Source organism: Leuresthes tenuis, unplaced genomic scaffold, assembly GCF_036924035.1.
Source record: "Leuresthes tenuis unplaced genomic scaffold, fLeuTen1.0.hap1 SCAF_13, whole genome shotgun sequence".
Classification (NCBI taxonomy): Eukaryota; Metazoa; Chordata; class Actinopteri; order Atheriniformes; family Atherinopsidae; genus Leuresthes; species Leuresthes tenuis.
This window is the reverse complement of record NW_027325367.1, coordinates 483,346-502,724: the sequence shown is the minus strand read 5'-3', so window position 1 is coordinate 502,724 and position 19,379 is coordinate 483,346. Positions and strand designations below refer to the sequence as shown.

Below are 19,379 nucleotides of genomic sequence, written 5' to 3'. Positions count from 1 at the left end.
TCTGGTCCAAAACTAATGTAAAACCTGACCAAAACCGGTCCAAAACTAATGTAAAACCTGACCAAAACCGGTCCAAAACTAATGTAAAACCTGACCAAAACCGGTCCAAAACTAATGTAAAACCTGACCAAAACCAGTCCAAAACTAATGTAAAACCTGACCAAAACCGGTCCAAAACTAATGTAAAACCTGACCAAAACTAATGTAAAACCTGACCAAAACTGGTCCAAAACTAATGTAAAACCTGACCAAAACCGGTCCAAAACTAATGTAAAACCTGACCAAAACTGGTCCAAAACTAATGTAAAACCTGACCAAAACTAATGTAAAACCTGACCAAAACTAATGTAAAACCTGACCAAAACTGGTCCAAAACTAATGTAAAACCTGACCAAAACTGGTCCAAAACTAATGTAAAACCTGACCAAAACTGGTCCAAAACTAATGTAAAACCTGACCAAAACTGGTCCAAAACTAATGTAAAACCTGACCAAAACTGGTCCAAAACTAATGTAAAACCTGACCAAAACCGGTCCAAAACTAATGTAAAACCTGACCAAAACCGGTCCAAAACTAATGTAAAAGCTGACCAAAACCGGTCCAAAACTAATGTAAAACCTGACCAAAACTAATGTAAAACCTGACCAAAACTGGTCCAAAACTAATGTAAAACCTGACCAAAACTGGTCCAAAACTAATGTAAAACCTGACCAAAACTAATGTAAAACCTGACCAAAACTGGTCCAAAACTAATGTAAAACCTGACCAAAACTGGTCCAAAACTAATGTAAAACCTGACCAAAACTAATGTAAAACCTGACCAAATCTGGTCCAAAACTAATGTAAAACCTGACCAAAACTAATGTAAAACCTGACCAAATCTGGTCCAAAACTAATGTAAAACCTGACCAAAACCGGTCCAAAACTAATGTAAAACCTGACCAAAACCGGTCCAAAACTAATGTAAAACCTGACCAAAACCGGTCCAAAACTAATGTAAAACCTGACCAAAACCGGTCCAAAACTAATGTAAAACCTGACCAAAACTAATGTAAAACCTGACCAAAACTGGTCCAAAACTAATGTAAAACCTGACCAAAACTAATGTAAAACCTGACCAAAACTGGTCCAAAACTAATGTAAAACCTGACCAAAACTAATGTAAAACCTGACCAAATCTGGTCCAAAACTAATGTAAAACCTGACCAAAACCGGTCCAAAACTAATGTAAAACCTGACCAAAACCGGTCCAAAACTAATGTAAAACCTGACCAAAACCGGTCCAAAACTAATGTAAAAGCTGACCAAAACCGGTCCAAAACTAATGTAAAACCTGACCAAAACTAATGTAAAACCTGACCAAAACTGGTCCAAAACTAATGTAAAACCTGACCAAAACTAATGTAAAACCTGACCAAAACTGGTCCAAAACTAATGTAAAACCTGACCAAATCTGGTCCAAAACTAATGTAAAACCTGACCAAAACTAATGTAAAACCTGACCAAATCTGGTCCAAAACTAATGTAAAACCTGACCAAAACCGGTCCAAAACTAATGTAAAACCTGACCAAAACCGGTCCAAAACTAATGTAAAACCTGACCAAAACCGGTCCAAAACTAATGTAAAACCTGACCAAAACTGGTCCAAAACTAATGTAAAACCTGACCAAAACTAATGTAAAACCTGACCAAATCTGGTCCAAAACTCCAAACCAGTCCAAAAAACCCTGGCCAGTGTTAAACTGTTTCAAAATCAGCCCAAAACAGGCCCAAATGAGTCCAAAACCAACCAGAAACTGGTCCAAACTAGGCCAAAACAAGCCTGAAATCAGTGTTAAACTGATCCAAAGGCATACCAAACCCAACCCTGAACTGCAGTCTGAGTCTGGTCCAAAACATCTGAAACCGGTCCGAAAAAGGTCCGAATCAAGCATAGATTCAGCGTAACCAGCCCAACATCAGTACAAAACACTTCCAAAAACCAGCCTGAAAGCATTATGAAACTGGTCCGAACACACAGACCCAGAACCAAACACACAGAGAACCGCCAACCCAGAACCAACCCAGAACCAACCCAGAACCAACCCAGAACCAAAGCATCTTTGACCAGAGGCAACAAACACAAACGTCTGCAAATCAAGTGTAAAATGATTTGAAATATATCTTTTCCTCGGTTTAAGGCTCATGGTTTGGATCAGATCCAAAGTGTAACTTTTACACCTGCAGTGAGGACAGTTCTGGTTCTGGTTCTGACCAGCACCGTGGTGTATTTCTGACATCATGTCAGGTCCAAACTGCTCACCGAGCTCAGCAGCAGGTGATGAACAGCATCAGCCGAACACGCCGCTGTCCTCAGATCAGTTCAACACCGGGGGGTCTTTACAGAACCACCTGGTGGGTCTTTACAGAACCACCTGGTGGGTCTTTACAGAACCACCTGGTGGTTCCGGACTCTGGTTCTGGTGAGATCAAACTCTGGTTGGAGCAGCTCTGTGTGGAAACCAGGACTCTTGAAATGTTCCTCACAGCTCAGTAACATCTGCTGTGGGTCCATCAGAACCGTCAGAACAGAACTTCTGTCACCGTTATCCAGAGAGTGGACAGAACTCACTGAGCAGCGAAGAAACAAACACTTACCTGGCTGCAGAGGGCTGGAGTGAGTCCAGATGGGCCCAGGTGAGCCCAGGTGAGTCCGGGTGAGTCCAGGTGAGCCCGGGTGAGCCCAGGTGAGTCCAGGTGAGCCCGGGTGAGTCCAGATGGGCCCAGGTGAGTCCAGGTGAGCCCGGGTGAGTCCAGATGGGCCCAGGTGAGTCCAGGTGAGCCCAGGTGAGTCCAGATGGGCCCAGGTGAGTCCAGGTGAGTCCAGGTGAGTCCAGGTGAGTCCAGGTGAGTCCAGGTGAGTCCAGATGGGCCCAGGTGAGTCCAGGTGAGCCCAGGTGAGTCCAGATGGGCCCAGGTGAGTCCAGGTGAGCCCAGGTGAGTCCAGATGGGCCCAGGTGAGTCCAGGTGAGCCCAGGTGAGTCCAGATGGGCCCAGGTAAGCCCAGGTGAGTCCAGGTGAGTCCAGGTGAGCCGGTCCCTACTGGACTGTGGTTCTCCTCCTCCTCTCTTTCTCTCCGCTGCTCTTCTTCCTCCCCCCTCGTCTCACCTGGTTTCAGGTGGAGGTGGGCGGAGCTCAGTTGGACTGAACAATCCAAAGCTTTATCGACAGAAACGGACCAGAAAGCAGAATCACAGCAGCTGACAGAACCAAAGAATTCAGGGATTTTCGGCCGGAGTTTGGTCCAGATGCTGAGAAACAGAATGAGTCCAGGATCAGAAACACTCCTCCTTCCGTGTAGCGAAGAAGACGAGAAAGCAGGCTGCAGCCTGCCTCCGTCTGCCCCGAGGCAGCTGACTCACCCCTCCCCCACCTTCACTCCCCCACCTTTACTCCCCCACCCTTACTCCCCCACCTTTACTCCCCCACCTTTACTCCCCCACCCTTACTCCCCCACCTTTACTCCCCCACCCTTACTCCCCCACCTTTACTCCCCCACCCTTACTCCCCCAGCTTTACTCCCCCAGCTTTACTCCCCCACCTTTACTCCCCCAGCTTTACTCCCCCAGCTTTACTCCCCCACCTTTACTCCCCCACCTTTACTCCCCCACCTTTACTCCCCCACCCTTACTCCCCCAGCTTCACTCCCCCACCTTCACTCCCCCACCCTTACTCCCCCACCTTCACTCCCCCACCCTTACTCCCACACCTTTACTCCCCCAGCTTTACTCCCCCAGCTTTACTCCCCCACCTTTACTCCCCCACCTTTACTCCCCCACCTTTACTCCCCCACCCTTACTCCCCCAGCTTCACTCCCCCACCTTCACTCCCCCACCCTTACTCCCCCACCTTCACTCCCCCACCCTTACTCCCCCACCTTTACTCCCCCAGCTTTACTCCCCCACCTTTACTCCCCCACCTTCACTCCCCCAGCTTTACTCCCCCACCTTTACTCCCCCAGCTTTACTCCCCCAGCTTTACTCCCCCACCTTTACTCCCCCACCTTTACTCCCCCACCTTTACTCCCCCACCCTTACTCCCCCAGCTTCACTCCCCCACCTTCACTCACCCACCCTTACTCCCCCACCTTCACTCCCCCACCCTTACTCCCCCACCTTTACTCCCCCAGCTTTACTCCCCCAGCTTTACTCCCCCACCTTTACTCCCCCACCTTTACTCCCCCACCCTTACTCCCCCAGCTTCACTCCCCCACCTTCACTCCCCCACCCTTACTCCCCCACCTTCACTCCCCCACCCTTACTCCCCCACCTTTACTCCCCCAGCTTTACTCCCCCACCCTTACTCCCCCACCCTTACTCCCCCACCCTTACTCCCCCACCCTTACTCCCCCAGCTTTACTCCCCCACCCTTACTCCCCCAGCTTCACTCCCCCACCTTTACTCCCCCACCTTTACTCCCCCACCTTTACTCCCCCACCCTTACTCCCCCACCCTTACTCCCCCACCCTTACTCCCCCAGCTTTACTCCCCCACCTTCACTCCCCCACCTTTACTCCCCCACCCTTACTCCCCCACCCTTACTCCCCCACCCTTACTCCCCCAGCTTTACTCCCCCAGCTTTACTCCACCAGCTTTACTCCACCAGCTTCACTCCCCCACCTTCACTCCCCCACCTTCACTCCCCCACCCTTACTCCCCCACCCTTACTCCCCCACCCTTACTCCCCCAGCTTTACTCCCCCAGCTTTACTCCACCAGCTTTACTCCACCAGCTTTACTCCCCCCACCTTCACTCCCCCACCCTTACTCCCCCACCCTTACTCCCCCACCCTTACTCCCCCAGCTTTACTCCCCCAGCTTTACTCCACCAGCTTCACTCCCCCACCTTCACTCCCCCACCTTCACTCCCCCACCCTTACTCCCCCACCCTTACTCCCCCACCCTTACTCCCCCAGCTTTACTCCCCCAGCTTTACTCCACCAGCTTCACTCCCCCACCTTCACTCCCCCACCTTCACTCCCCCACCCTTACTCCCCCACCCTTACTCCCCCACCCTTACTCCCCCACCCTTACTCCCCCACCCTTACTCCCCCAGCTTTACTCCCCCAGCTTTACTCCACCAGCTTTACTCCACCAGCTTCACTCCCCCACCTTCACTCCCCCACCTTCACTCCCCCACCCTTACTCCCCCACCCTTACTCCCCCACCCTTACTCCCCCAGCTTTACTCCCCCAGCTTTACTCCACCAGCTTTACTCCACCAGCTTTACTCCACCAGCTTTACTCCCCCACCTTCACTCCCCCACCTTCACTCCCCCACCCTTACTCCCCCACCCTTACTCCCCCACCCTTACTCCCCCAGCTTTACTCCCCCAGCTTTACTCCACCAGCTTTACTCCCCCACCTTCACTCCCCCACCTTCACTCCCCCACCCTTACTCCCCCACCCTTACTCCCCCACCCTTACTCCCCCAGCTTTACTCCACCAGCTTTACTCCACCAGCTTTACTCCACCAGCTTTACTCCCCCACCTTCACTCCCCCACCTTCACTCCCCCACCCTTACTCCCCCACCCTTACTCCCCCACCCTTACTCCCCCAGCTTTACTCCCCCAGCTTTACTCCACCAGCTTCACTCCCCCACCTTCACTCCCCCACCTTCACTCCCCCACCCTTACTCCCCCACCCTTACTCCCCCAGCTTTACTCCCCCAGCTTTACTCCCCCAGCTTTACTCCACCAGCTTCACTCCCCCACCTTCACTCCCCCACCTTCACTCCCCCACCCTTACTCCCCCACCCTTACTCCCCCAGCTTTACTCCCCCAGCTTTACTCCCCCAGCTTTACTCCACCAGCTTTACTCCACCAGCTTTACTCCCCCACCTTCACTCCCCCACCTTTACTCCCCCACCCTTACTCCCCCACCCTTACTCCCCCACCCTTACTCCCCCAGCTTTACTCCCCCAGCTTTACTCCACCAGCTTTACTCCACCAGCTTCACTCCCCCACCTTCACTCCCCCACCTTCACTCCCCCACCCTTACTCCCCCACCTTTACTCCCCCAGCTTTACTCCCCCAGCTTTACTCCCCCACCTTTACTCCCCCACCTTTACTCCCCCACCTTCACTCCCCCACCCTTACTCCCCCACCTTCACTCCCCCACCCTTACTCCCCCACCTTTACTCCCCCAGCTTTACTCCCCCACCTTTACTCCCCCACCCTTACTCCCCCACCCTTACTCCCCCACCCTTACTCCCCCAGCTTTACTCCCCCACCCTTACTCCCCCAGCTTCACTCCCCCACCTTTACTCCCCCACCTTTACTCCCCCACCTTTACTCCCCCACCCTTACTCCCCCACCCTTACTCCCCCACCCTTACTCCCCCAGCTTTACTCCCCCACCTTCACTCCCCCACCTTTACTCCCCCACCTTTACTCCCCCACCCTTACTCCCCCAGCTTCACTCCCCCACCTTCACTCCCCCACCCTTACTCCCCCAGCTTTACTCCCCCACCTTCACTCCCCCACCTTTACTCCCCCACCTTTACTCCCCCACCCTTACTCCCCCACCCTTACTCCCCCACCTTTACTCCCCCAGCTTTACTCCCCCACCTTTACTCCCCCACCTTTACTCCCCCACCCTTACTCCCCCACCCTTACTCCCCCACCCTTACTCCCCCAGCTTTACTCCCCCACCTTTACTCCCCCACCTTCACTCCCCCACCCTTACTCCCCCACCCTTACTCCCCCACCCTTACTCCCCCAGCTTTACTCCCCCACCTTCACTCCCCCACCTTCACTCCCCCACCCTTACTCCCCCACCTTTACTCCCCCAGCTTTACTCCCCCACCTTTACTCCCCCACCTTTACTCCCCCACCCTTACTCCCCCACCCTTACTCCCCCACCCTTACTCCCCCAGCTTTACTCCCCCACCTTCACTCCCCCACCTTTACTCCCCCACCTTTACTCCCCCACCCTTACTCCCCCAGCTTCACTCCCCCACCTTCACTCCCCCACCCTTACTCCCCCAGCTTTACTCCCCCACCTTCACTCCCCCACCTTTACTCCCCCACCTTTACTCCCCCACCCTTACTCCCCCAGCTTCACTCCCCCACCTTCACTCCCCCACCTTTACTCCCCCAGCTTTACTCCCCCACCTTTACTCCCCCACCCTTACTCCCCCACCTTTACTCCCCCAGCTTCACTCCCCCACCCTTACTCCCCCACCCTTACTCCCCCACCCTTACTCCCCCAGCTTTACTCCCCCACCTTCACTCCCCCACCTTTACTCCCCCACCTTTACTCCCCCACCCTTACTCCCCCAGCTTCACTCCCCCAGCTTTACTCCCCCACCTTCACTCCCCCAGCTTTACTCCCCCACCTTCACTCCCCCACCTTTACTCCCCCAGCTTTACTCCCCCACCTTTACTCCCCCAGCTTTACTCCCCCACCCTTACTCCCCCAGCTTTACTCCCCCACCTTTACTCCCCCACCTTTACTCCCCCACCTTCACTCCCCCAGCTTTACTCCCCCACCTTCACTCCCCCAGCTTTACTCCCCCACCTTCACTCCCCCAGCTTTACTCCCCCACCTTCACTCCCCCAGCTTTACTCCCCCACCTTTACTCCCCCACCTTTACTCCCCCACCTTCACTCCCCCAGCTTTACTCCCCCACCTTCACTCCCCCAGCTTTACTCCCCCACCTTTACTCCCCCACCTTTACTCCCCCACCTTCACTCCCCCAGCTTTACTCCCCCAGCTTTACTCCCCCACCTTCACTCCCCCAGCTTTACTCCCCCACCTTCACTCCCCCACCTTTACTCCCCCAGCTTTACTCCCCCACCTTTACTCCCCCAGCTTTACTCCCCCACCCTTACTCCCCCAGCTTTACTCCCCCACCTTCACTCCCCCACCTTTACTCCCCCACCTTTACTCCCCCAGCTTTACTCCCCCAGCTTTACTCCCCCACCTTCACTCCCCCACCTTCACTCCCCCACCTTCACTCCCCCAGCTTTACTCCCCCACCTTCACTCCCCCAGCTTTACTCCCCCACCTTTACTCCCCCACCTTTACTCCCCCACCTTTACTCCCCCACCCTTACTCCCCCAGCTTTACTCCCCCACCTTTACTCCCCCAGCTTTACTCCCCCACCTTTACTCCCCCACCTTTACTCCCCCAGCTTCACTCCCCCACCTTTACTCCCCCACCTTTACTCCCCCACCTTTACTCCCCCACCTTCACTCCCCCAGCTTTACTCCCCCACCTTTACTCCCCCAGCTTTACTCCCCCACCCTTACTCCCCCAGCTTTACTCCCCCACCTTTACTCCCCCAGCTTTACTCCCCCACCTTTACTCCCCCACCTTTACTCCCCCACCCTTACTCCCCCAGCTTTACTCCCCCAGCTTTACTCCCCCACCTTTACTCCCCCAGCTTTACTCCCCCACCCTTACTCCCCCACCTTCACTCCCCCAGCTTTACTCCCCCAGCTTTACTCCCCCACCTTTACTCCCCCACCTTTACTCCCCCACCCTTACTCCCCCAGCTTTACTCCCCCACCTTTACTCCCCCAGCTTTACTCCCCCACCTTTACTCCCCCAGCTTTACTCCCCCACCTTTACTCCCCCAGCTTCACTCCCCCACCTTTACTCCCCCACCTTTACTCCCCCACCTTTACTCCCCCACCTTCACTCCCCCAGCTTTACTCCCCCACCTTTACTCCCCCAGCTTTACTCCCCCACCCTTACTCCCCCAGCTTTACTCCCCCACCTTTACTCCCCCAGCTTCACTCCCCCACCTTTACTCCCCCACCCTTACTCCCCCAGCTTTACTCCCCCACCCTTACTCCCCCACCTTCACTCCCCCACCTTTACTCCCCCACCTTTACTCCCCCACCTTCACTCCCCCACCTGTACTCCCCCACCTTTACTCCCCCAGCTTTACTCCCCCACCCTTACTCCCCCACCTTTACTCCCCCACCTTTACTCCCCCACCTGTACTCCCCCACCTTTACTCCCCCAGCTTTACTCCCCCACCTTTACTCCCCCACCTTCACTCCCCCACCTTTACTCCACCACCTTTACTCCACCAGCTTTACTCCACCAGCTTTACTCCCCCAGCTTTACTCCCCCACCTTTACTCCCCCACCTTTACTCCACCAGCTTTACTCCCCCACCTTTACTCCACCACCTTTACTCCCCCACCTTTACTCCACCAGCTTTACTCCACCAGCTTTACTCCCCCAGCTTTACTCCCCCACCTTCACTCCCCCACCTTTACTCCACCAGCTTTACTCCCCCAGCTTTACTCCCCCACCTTCACTCCCCCACCTTTACTCCCCCAGCTTTACTCCACCAGCTTTACTCCCCCACCTTCACTCCCCCACCTTTACTCCACCAGCTTTACTCCCCCACCTTTGCTCCACCAGCTTTACTCCCCCACCTTTACTCCACCACCTTTACTCCCCACCTTTACTCCCCCAACTTTACTCCCCCAGCTTTACTCCCCCACCTTCACTCCCCCACCTTTACTCCCCCACCTTTACTCCCCCACCTTTACTCCCCCACCTTTACTCCACCAGCTTTACTCCACCACCTTTACTCCCCCACCTTTACTCCCCCACCTTTACTCCACCAGCTTTACTCCCCCACCTTCACTCCCCCACCTTTACTCCACCAGCTTTACTCCCCCACCTTTACTCCACCAGCTTTACTCCCCCACCTTTACTCCACCACCTTTACTCCCCCACCTTTACTCCCCCAACTTTACTCCCCCAGCTTTACTCCCCCACCTTTACTCCCCCAACTTTACTCCCCCAGCTTTACTCCCCCACCTTCACTCCCCCACCTTTACTCCCCCACCTTTACTCCCCCACCTTTACTCCACCACCTTTACTCCCCCACCTTTACTCCCCCACCTTTACTCCACCAGCTTTACTCCCCCACCTTTACTCCCCCACCTTTACTCCACCAGCTTTACTCCCCCACCTTTACTCCCCCACCTTTACTCCACCAGCTTTACTCCCCCAGCTTTACTCCCCCACCTTTACTCCACCACCTTTACTCCCCCACCTTTACTCCCCCACCTTTACTCCACCACCTTTACTCCCCCACCTTTACTCCACCACCTTTACTCCCCCACCTTTACTCCCCCACCTTTACTCCACCACCTTTACTCCCCCACCTTTACTCCCCCAGCTTCACTCCCCCACCTTTACTCCCCCACCCTTACTCCCCCAGCTTTACTCCCCCACCTTTACTCCCCCACCCTTACTCCCCCACCTTTACTCCCCCACCTTTACTCCCCCACCTTCACTCCCCCACCTGTACTCCCCCACCTTTACTCCCCCAGCTTTACTCCCCCACCCTTACTCCCCCACCTTTACTCCCCCACCTTTACTCCCCCACCTGTACTCCCCCACCTTTACTCCCCCAGCTTTACTCCCCCACCTTTACTCCCCCACCTTCACTCCCCCACCTTTACTCCACCACCTTTACTCCACCACCTTTACTCCCCCACCTTTACTCCCCCACCTTTACTCCACCAGCTTTACTCCCCCACCTTTACTCCCCCACCTTTACTCCACCAGCTTTACTCCACCAGCTTTACTCCCCCACCTTTACTCCCCCAGCTTTACTCCCCCACCTTCACTCCCCCACCTTTACTCCCCCACCTTTACTCCCCCACCTTTACTCCACCAGCTTTACTCCACCAGCTTTACTCCCCCACCTTTACTCCCCCACCTTTACTCCACCAGCTTTACTCCACCAGCTTTACTCCCCCACCTTTACTCCCCCAGCTTTACTCCCCCACCTTCACTCCCCCACCTTTACTCCCCCACCTTTACTCCCCCACCTTTACTCCACCAGCTTTACTCCACCAGCTTTACTCCACCACCTTTACTCCCCCACCTTTACTCCACCAGCTTTACTCCCCCACCTTTACTCCCCCACCTTTACTCCACCAGCTTTACTCCACCACCTTTACTCCACCACCTTTACTCCCCCACCTTTACTCCCCCACCTTTACTCCACCAGCTTTACTCCACCAGCTTTACTCCCCCACCTTTACTCCCCCAGCTTTACTCCCCCACCTTCACTCCCCCACCTTTACTCCCCCACCTTTACTCCCCCACCTTTACTCCACCAGCTTTACTCCACCAGCTTTACTCCCCCACCTTTACTCCCCCAGCTTTACTCCCCCACCTTCACTCCCCCACCTTTACTCCCCCACCTTTACTCCCCCACCTTTACTCCCCCAACTTTACTCCCCCAGCTTTACTCCCCCACCTTCACTCCCCCACCTTTACTCCCCCACCTTCACTCCCCCACCTTTACTCCCCCACCTTTACTCCCCCACCTTTACTCCCCCACCTTTACTCCCCCACCTTTACTCCACCAGCTTTACTCCACCAGCTTTACTCCCCCACCTTTACTCCCCCAGCTTTACTCCCCCACCTTCACTCCCCCACCTTTACTCCCCCACCTTTACTCCCCCACCTTTACTCCCCCAACTTTACTCCCCCAGCTTTACTCCCCCACCTTCACTCCCCCACCTTTACTCCCCCACCTTCACTCCCCCACCTTTACTCCCCCACCTTTACTCCCCCAGCTTTACTCCCCCACCTTTACTCCCCCACCTTCACTCCCCCAGCTTTACTCCCCCACCTTTACTCCCCCACCTTTACTCCACCACCTTTACTCCCCCACCTTTACTCCCCCAACTTTACTCCCCCACCTTCACTCCCCCACCTTTACTCCACCACCTTTACTCCACCACCTTTACTCCCCCACCTTTACTCCACCACCTTTACTCCACCACCTTTACTCCCCCACCTTTACTCCACCAGCTTTACTCCCCCACCTTTACTCCCCCACCTTTACTCCACCAGCTTTACTCCACCAGCTTTACTCCCCCACCTTTACTCCCCCAGCTTTACTCCCCCACCTTCACTCCCCCACCTTTACTCCCCCACCTTTACTCCCCCACCTTTACTCCACCAGCTTTACTCCACCAGCTTTACTCCCCCACCTTTACTCCCCCACCTTTACTCCACCAGCTTTACTCCACCAGCTTTACTCCCCCACCTTTACTCCCCCAGCTTTACTCCCCCACCTTCACTCCCCCACCTTTACTCCCCCACCTTTACTCCCCCACCTTTACTCCACCAGCTTTACTCCACCAGCTTTACTCCACCACCTTTACTCCCCCACCTTTACTCCACCAGCTTTACTCCCCCACCTTTACTCCCCCACCTTTACTCCACCAGCTTTACTCCACCACCTTTACTCCACCACCTTTACTCCCCCACCTTTACTCCCCCACCTTTACTCCACCAGCTTTACTCCACCAGCTTTACTCCCCCACCTTTACTCCCCCAGCTTTACTCCCCCACCTTCACTCCCCCACCTTTACTCCCCCACCTTTACTCCCCCACCTTTACTCCACCAGCTTTACTCCACCAGCTTTACTCCCCCACCTTTACTCCCCCAGCTTTACTCCCCCACCTTCACTCCCCCACCTTTACTCCCCCACCTTTACTCCCCCACCTTTACTCCCCCAACTTTACTCCCCCAGCTTTACTCCCCCACCTTCACTCCCCCACCTTTACTCCCCCACCTTCACTCCCCCACCTTTACTCCCCCACCTTTACTCCCCCAGCTTTACTCCCCCACCTTTACTCCCCCACCTTCACTCCCCCAGCTTTACTCCCCCACCTTTACTCCCCCACCTTTACTCCCCCACCTTTACTCCACCAGCTTTACTCCACCACCTTTACTCCACCACCTTTACTCCCCCACCTTTACTCCCCCAACTTTACTCCACCAGCTTTACTCCACCAGCTTTACTCCCCCACCTTTACTCCCCCAGCTTTACTCCCCCACCTTCACTCCCCCACCTTTACTCCCCCACCTTCACTCCCCCACCTTTACTCCCCCACCTTTACTCCCCCAGCTTTACTCCCCCACCTTTACTCCCCCACCTTCACTCCCCCAGCTTTACTCCCCCACCTTTACTCCCCCAGCTTTACTCCCCCACCTTTACTCCCCCACCTTCACTCCCCCACCTTTACTCCCCCACCTTTACTCCACCAGCTTTACTCCACCAGCTTTACTCCCCCACCTTTACTCCCCCAGCTTTACTCCCCCACCTTTACTCCCCCACCTTTACTCCCCCAGCTTTACTCCCCCACCTTTACTCCCCCAGCTTTACTCCCCCACCTTTACTCCCCCAGCTTTACTCCCCCACCTTTACTCCCCCACCTTCACTCCAACAGCTTTACTCCACCACCTTTACTCCCCCACCTTCACTCCCCCACTTTTACTCCCCCAGCTTTACTCCCCCACCTTTACTCCCCCACCTTTACTCCCCCAGCTTTACTCCCCCACCTTTACTCCCCCAGCTTTACTCCCCCACCTTTACTCCCCCACCTTCACTCCAACAGCTTTACTCCACCACCTTTACTCCCCCACCTTCACTCCCCCACTTTTACTCCCCCAGCTTTACTCCCCCACCTTTACTCCCCCACCTTTACTCCCCCAGCTTTACTCCACCAGCGTTACTCCCCCAGCTTTAACTACCCTTCTGTAACCAGGTGAACTCTTGAACTTTATTAAAGGCCAGGTCCTTTATTTTGAGTGGAAGAGTCCTTTTTTAAGGCAGGTGCTTGAGCGCCCTCTGCTGGCTGAAGTCAGAACTTCAGTTCAGGTGCAGCGAATAAAACCTAAAATAAATTAACGTTGAACACATCTAACGTTACAGATCTTTATGTGATCTAATGGGGGGGGGGGGGGGGGGGGGTCATTAATAGTATTATTAGTTGTTGTTGTTATGAATGACTGCTCTGCTCAGACTTGTTTCCTGCCGTTTCCATAGCGATAGCAGCACGCCAGAGAAATTTATGTCGTCATTTTTTTTCAGCGTGAGAAACATGGCGTCTCTGCAGCATCTGGATCGTCCCGGGTCTCATGTGCTGATCCAGTCTGGACCTCAGCTCAGCTAAACCCAAACCCAACTGCATCGTCCCTCAGAACCTGCTCCAAACGTGCCACCTGTAACCTGGAAGTGGTTCTGCAGCTTCCTGACCGCAGGAGCCAGCAGCTGAGGCTGGACAGTTCCCCTCGGACACTGAGACCATCAGAACCGGACCTCTATGGTCCTCTGTGGACTCTTTGTGAAGCTGCTGACGACACCTCTCTCATCGGTCAGTCAGCATATCGACAGCTGCTGCTCTGCTCTGTTTGGTCCGTTTAATATCCCCCATGAGTCCAAATAAGGACAATGGGTCCAGGTTCTGATGGGTTTACACTTTATTTTATATCTTTATTTTCTTCGAAGACAGATCAGAGAAAAAAGCAGAACGGGAATATTTAAATAAAGTGGTGTTGTTCTAAATGTTTTGACAGAATAACAGAACACAGATATAAAGACAAAAATACTGAATTGAACATTTCAGAGAAAAAGTGAAGAAAGCTGCTCCTTCAGCTCCGACAGGACCGACAGCGACGAGCGTCCGGCAGCGTTCAGCAGCGAGTGGAAGAAGCTCCTCCACATCCTGGTGTAGATGTCGCTGCAGGAGAGCACAGGGTCTTATTCAGGGTTCACTTTAGGATTAAATAAACCAGATTAAACAGGTAAAACCCGGTTTAACAGACTGAATAAACCAGATTAAACAGGTAAAACCCGGTTTAACAGACTGAATAAACCCGGTTAAACGGACTAAACCCAGTTTAACAGACTGAATAAACCAGATTAAACAGGTAAAACCCGGTTTAACCGACTAAATAAACCAGATTAAACAGGTAAAACACGGTTTAACAGACTGAATAAACCAGATTAAACAGGTAAAACTCGGTTTAACAGACTGAATAAACCAGATTAAACAGGTAAAACCCGGTTTAACAGACTGAATAAACCAGATTAAACAGGTAAAACCCAGTTTAACAGACTAAATAAACCAGATTAAACAGGTAAAACCCGGTTTAACAGACTAAAAAAACAGATTAAACAGACTAAATAAACCCGGTTAAACAGACTAAATAAACCCGGTTAAACAGACTAAATAAACCCGGTTTAACAGACTGAATAAACCCGGTTTAACAGACTGAATAAACCCGGTTAAACAGACTAAATAAACCCGGTTAAACAGACTAAATAAACCCGGTTAAACAGACTGAATAAACCCGGTTTAACAGACTAAATAAACCCGGTTAAACAGACTAAACCCGGTTAAACAGACTAAACCCGGTTTAACAGACTAAATAAACCCGGTTTAACAGACTAAATAAACCCGGTTAAACAGACTAAATAAACCCAGTTTAACAGACTAAATAAACCCGGTTAAACAGACTAAACAAACCCGGTTTAACAGACTAAATAAACCCGGTTAAACAGACTAAACCCGGTTAAACAGACTAAACCCGGTTTAACAGACTAAATAAACCCAGGTTAAACAGACTAAATAAACCCAGTTTAACAGACTGAATAAACCCGGTTAAACAGACTGAATAAACCCGGTTAAACAGACTAAATAAACCCGGTTAAACAGACTAAATAAACCCGGTTAAACAGACTAAATAAACCCGGTTAAACAGACTAAATAAACCCGGTTTAACAGACTAAATTAACCCGGTTTAACAGACTAAATAAACCCGGTTTAACAGACTAAATAAACCCGGTTAAACAGACTAAACCCGGTTTAACAGAATAAATAAACCCGGTTAAACAGACTAAATAAACCCGGTTAAACAGACTAAATAAACCCAGTTTAACAAACTAAATAAACCCGGTTAAACAGACTAAACCCGGTTTAACAGACTAAATAAACCCGGTTAAACAGACTAAATAAACCCAGTTAAACAGACTAAATTAACCCGGTTTAGCAGACTAAATAAACCCGATTAAACAGACTGAATAAACCCGGTTAAACAGACTAAATAAACCCGGTTTAACAGACTAAATAAACCCGGTTAAACAGACTAAACCCGGTTTAACAGACTAAATAAACCCGGTTAAACAGACTAAACCCGGTTTAACAGACTAAATAAACCCGGTTAAACAGACTAAATAAACCCGGTTTAACAGACTAAATTAACCCGGTTTAACAGACTAAATAAACCCGGTTAAACAGACTAAATAAACCCGGTTAAACAGACTAAATAAACCCGGTTTAACAGACTAAATTAACCCGGTTTAGCAGACTAAATAAACCCGATTAAACAGACTGAATAAACCCGGTTAAACAGACTAAATAAACCCGGTTTAACAGACTAAATAAACCCGGTTAAACAGACTAAACCCAGTTTAACAGACTAAATAAACCCGGTTAAACAGACTAAACCCGGTTTAACAGACTAAATAAACCCGGTTTAGCAGACTAAATAAACCCGGTTAAACAGACTAAATTAACCCGGTTTAACAGACTAAATAAACCCGGTTAAACAGACTAAACCCGGTTAAACAGACTAAATAAACCCGGTTAAACAGACTAAACCCGGTTTAACAGACTGAATAAACCCGGTTAAACAGACTAAATAAACCCGGTTTAACAGACTAAATAAACCCGGTTAAACAGACTAAATAAACCCGGTTAAACAGACTAAATAAACCCGGTTTAACAGACTAAATAAACCCGGTTTAACAGACTAAATTAACCCAGTTTAACAGACTAAATAAACCCGGTTTAACAGACTAAATAAACCCGGTTAAACAGACTAAACCCGGTTTAACAGACTAAATAAACCCGGTTAAACAGACTAAACCCGGTTAAACAGACTAAATAAACCTGGTTTAACAGACTAAATAAACCCAGTTAAACAGACTAAATAAACCCAGTTAAACAGACTAAATAAACCCGGTTTAACAGACTAAATAAACCCGGTTAAACAGACTAAATAAACCCGGTTTAACAGACTAAATAAACCCGGTTAAACAGACTAAATAAACCCGGTTAAACAGACTAAACCCGGTTTAACAGACTAAATAAACCCGGTTTAATAGACTGAATAAACCCGGTTTAACAGACTAAATAAACCCGGTTAAACAGACTAAACCCGGTTTAGCAGACTAAATAAACCCGGTTAAACAGACTAAACCCGGTTAAACAGACTAAACAAACCCGGTTTAGCAGACTAAATTAACCCGGTTTAACAGACTAAATAAACCCAGTTAAACAGACTAAATAAAGCCGGTTAAACAGACTAAATAAACCCGGTTAAACAGACTAAATTAACCCGGTTTAACAGACTAAATAAACCCGGTTAAACAGACTAAATTAACCCGGTTTAACAGACTAAATAAACCCGGTTAAACAGACTAAATAAACCCGGTTTAACAGACTAAATAAACCCGGTTAAACATACTAAATAAACCCGGTTAAACAGACTAAACCCGGTTTAACAGACTAAATTAACCCGGTTAAACAGACTAAATTAACCCGGTTAAACATACTAAATAAACCCGGTTAAACAGACTAAACCCGGTTTAACAGACTAAATTAACCCGGTTTAACAGACTAAATAAACCCGGTTAAACAGACTAAATAAACCCGGTTTAACAGACTAAATAAACCCGGTTAAACAGACTAAATAAACCCGGTTTAACAGACTAAATTAACCCGGTTAAACAGACTAAATTAACTCGGTTATACCACGGCTCGTCTCCACTGAACCGCTCTGCAGTCCAGCCCTTGGCGCCTCTCACTGGGACCATCCTGCTTTTGGTCAGAAGAAGATGGACAGTTTCAGCCACACCCACGAGGTCCACCTGACAGTTGGAGATGGTGGAAGATCAGAATCCATCAATCCCAGATAATAAGGCCATTAATAATGATAATAAGGCTCGTGAGCAACAGGTTGTACCAGGTGTGGGGGGGCAGTTGGCTCCAGGAGACCCAGACTGACGTAGGTTTGAGCTGATGGCAGCTGCTGGACTGAGGTGATGTCCTGTTGGAGGTCCAAGTCCACCGAGTGGGACCAGTCCACAGGGAAGACCCAGTTAGACGCCTGGAACCCTCTGCAGGGACGACAGAACCTTGGGTTAAAGCCTGAGGGTGTGCACCCCCCTGCCCCCCCAGTGCTGACCTACATGTGACAGCAGGCGAGGATGCTGGGGTGCAGCGCTGCATGCAGCAGCCTGCAGGAGTGCAGCTCAGAAACCAGCTGCAGCAGGCCGATGGCCCTGAAACCGGCCGCCAGCTCGCAGTCCGCCAGCTCCTGGAAACACGGCAGGTCATCAGGACGCTGCATCCATCTTTATTCACAAGCTAAAGGTCCACAGACAGAGCAGGGGGCCACTCACCGTGAACAGCTGGGCTGCCGGGGGGGTGTAGACCGTGATGCTGCCGTCCTCAAACAGGAAACAGCTGATCAGGGGAAGCCTGTCAGCAGCTGGCGAGTTCTTCTTCAGGCGGTTAAACTGGTGAAAGTCCCAGGGGGCGGTGCAGCTGTCCACCTGCAGCAGGTAAACAAAGCAGTCAGCCCCCCCAGCATCTTTAAACAAAGCAGTCAGCCCCCCCCAGCATCTTTAAACAAAGCAGTCAGCCCCCCCCCCAGCCATCTTTAAACAAAGCAGTCAGCCCCCCCCCAGCATCTTTAAACAAAGCAGTCAGCCCCCCCAGCCATCTTTAAACAAAGCAGTCAGCCCCCCCCAGCCATCTTTAAACAAAGCAGTCAGCCCCCCCCCCAGCCATCTTTAAACAAAGCAGTCAGCCCCCCCCAGCCATCTTTAAACAAAGCAGTCAGCCCCCCCCCCAGCCATCTTTAAACAAAGCAGTCAGCCCCCCCCCCAGCCATCTTTAAACAAAGCAGTCAGCCCCCCCCAGCCATCTTTAAACAAAGCAGTCAGCCCTCCCCAGCCATCTTTAAACAAAGCAGTCAGCCCCCCCCAGCATCTTTAAACAAAGCAGTCAGCCCCCCCCAGCATCTTTAAACAAAGCAGTCACCCCCCCCAGCCATCTTTAAACAAAGCAGTCAGCCCCCCCCAGCCATCTTTAAACAAAGCAGTCAGCCCCCCCCAGCCATCTTTAAACAAAGCAGTCACCCCCCCCAGCCATCTTTAAACAAAGCAGCGTTACCTGCAGAGACCCCCCCCCCCCCCCCCCCCCCCCCCCCCCACCTTGATGAAGACGAAGTCCTTCTCTGAAGCTCCTCTAAAGACGGAGAAACTTCCTCGGTGCAAAACTCTGGAGTAGATGTGAAACCCGGCGGCTCCTGTTGGAGGAAACAAACAGAAAATCAGATGCAGAGCAGAGACTTATTGATCTACTCAGGAACCCTTCATCAGAGCCTCAAAGTTTCCTAAAACTCAGCTGCTGTTTCCCTGTAAAATGAAAGCAGGTTGTGTGTTTCTGACGTATTTCAGCCTTCCATCACTGCCCAGCCCCCTCAT

The 19,379-nt window shown here is 51.6% G+C and overlaps 1 protein-coding gene across 1 annotated transcript; it reads right to left on the bottom strand.

The window, feature by feature from the left end:
- Nucleotides 1-14,423: 14,423 nt before the first annotated feature.
- Nucleotides 14,424-19,379, bottom strand: bub1ba (BUB1 mitotic checkpoint serine/threonine kinase Ba). Its single transcript, XM_072362876.1, has 7 exons — nt 19,364-19,379; nt 19,107-19,201; nt 18,291-18,443; nt 18,078-18,205; nt 17,852-18,005; nt 17,641-17,756; nt 14,424-14,562 (listed from the first exon to the last, which is right to left on the bottom strand). The coding sequence occupies exons 1-7, from the start codon at nt 19,377-19,379 to the stop codon at nt 14,445-14,447; spliced, it is 780 nt and encodes a 259-aa protein (XP_072218977.1). The 3' UTR covers nt 14,424-14,444.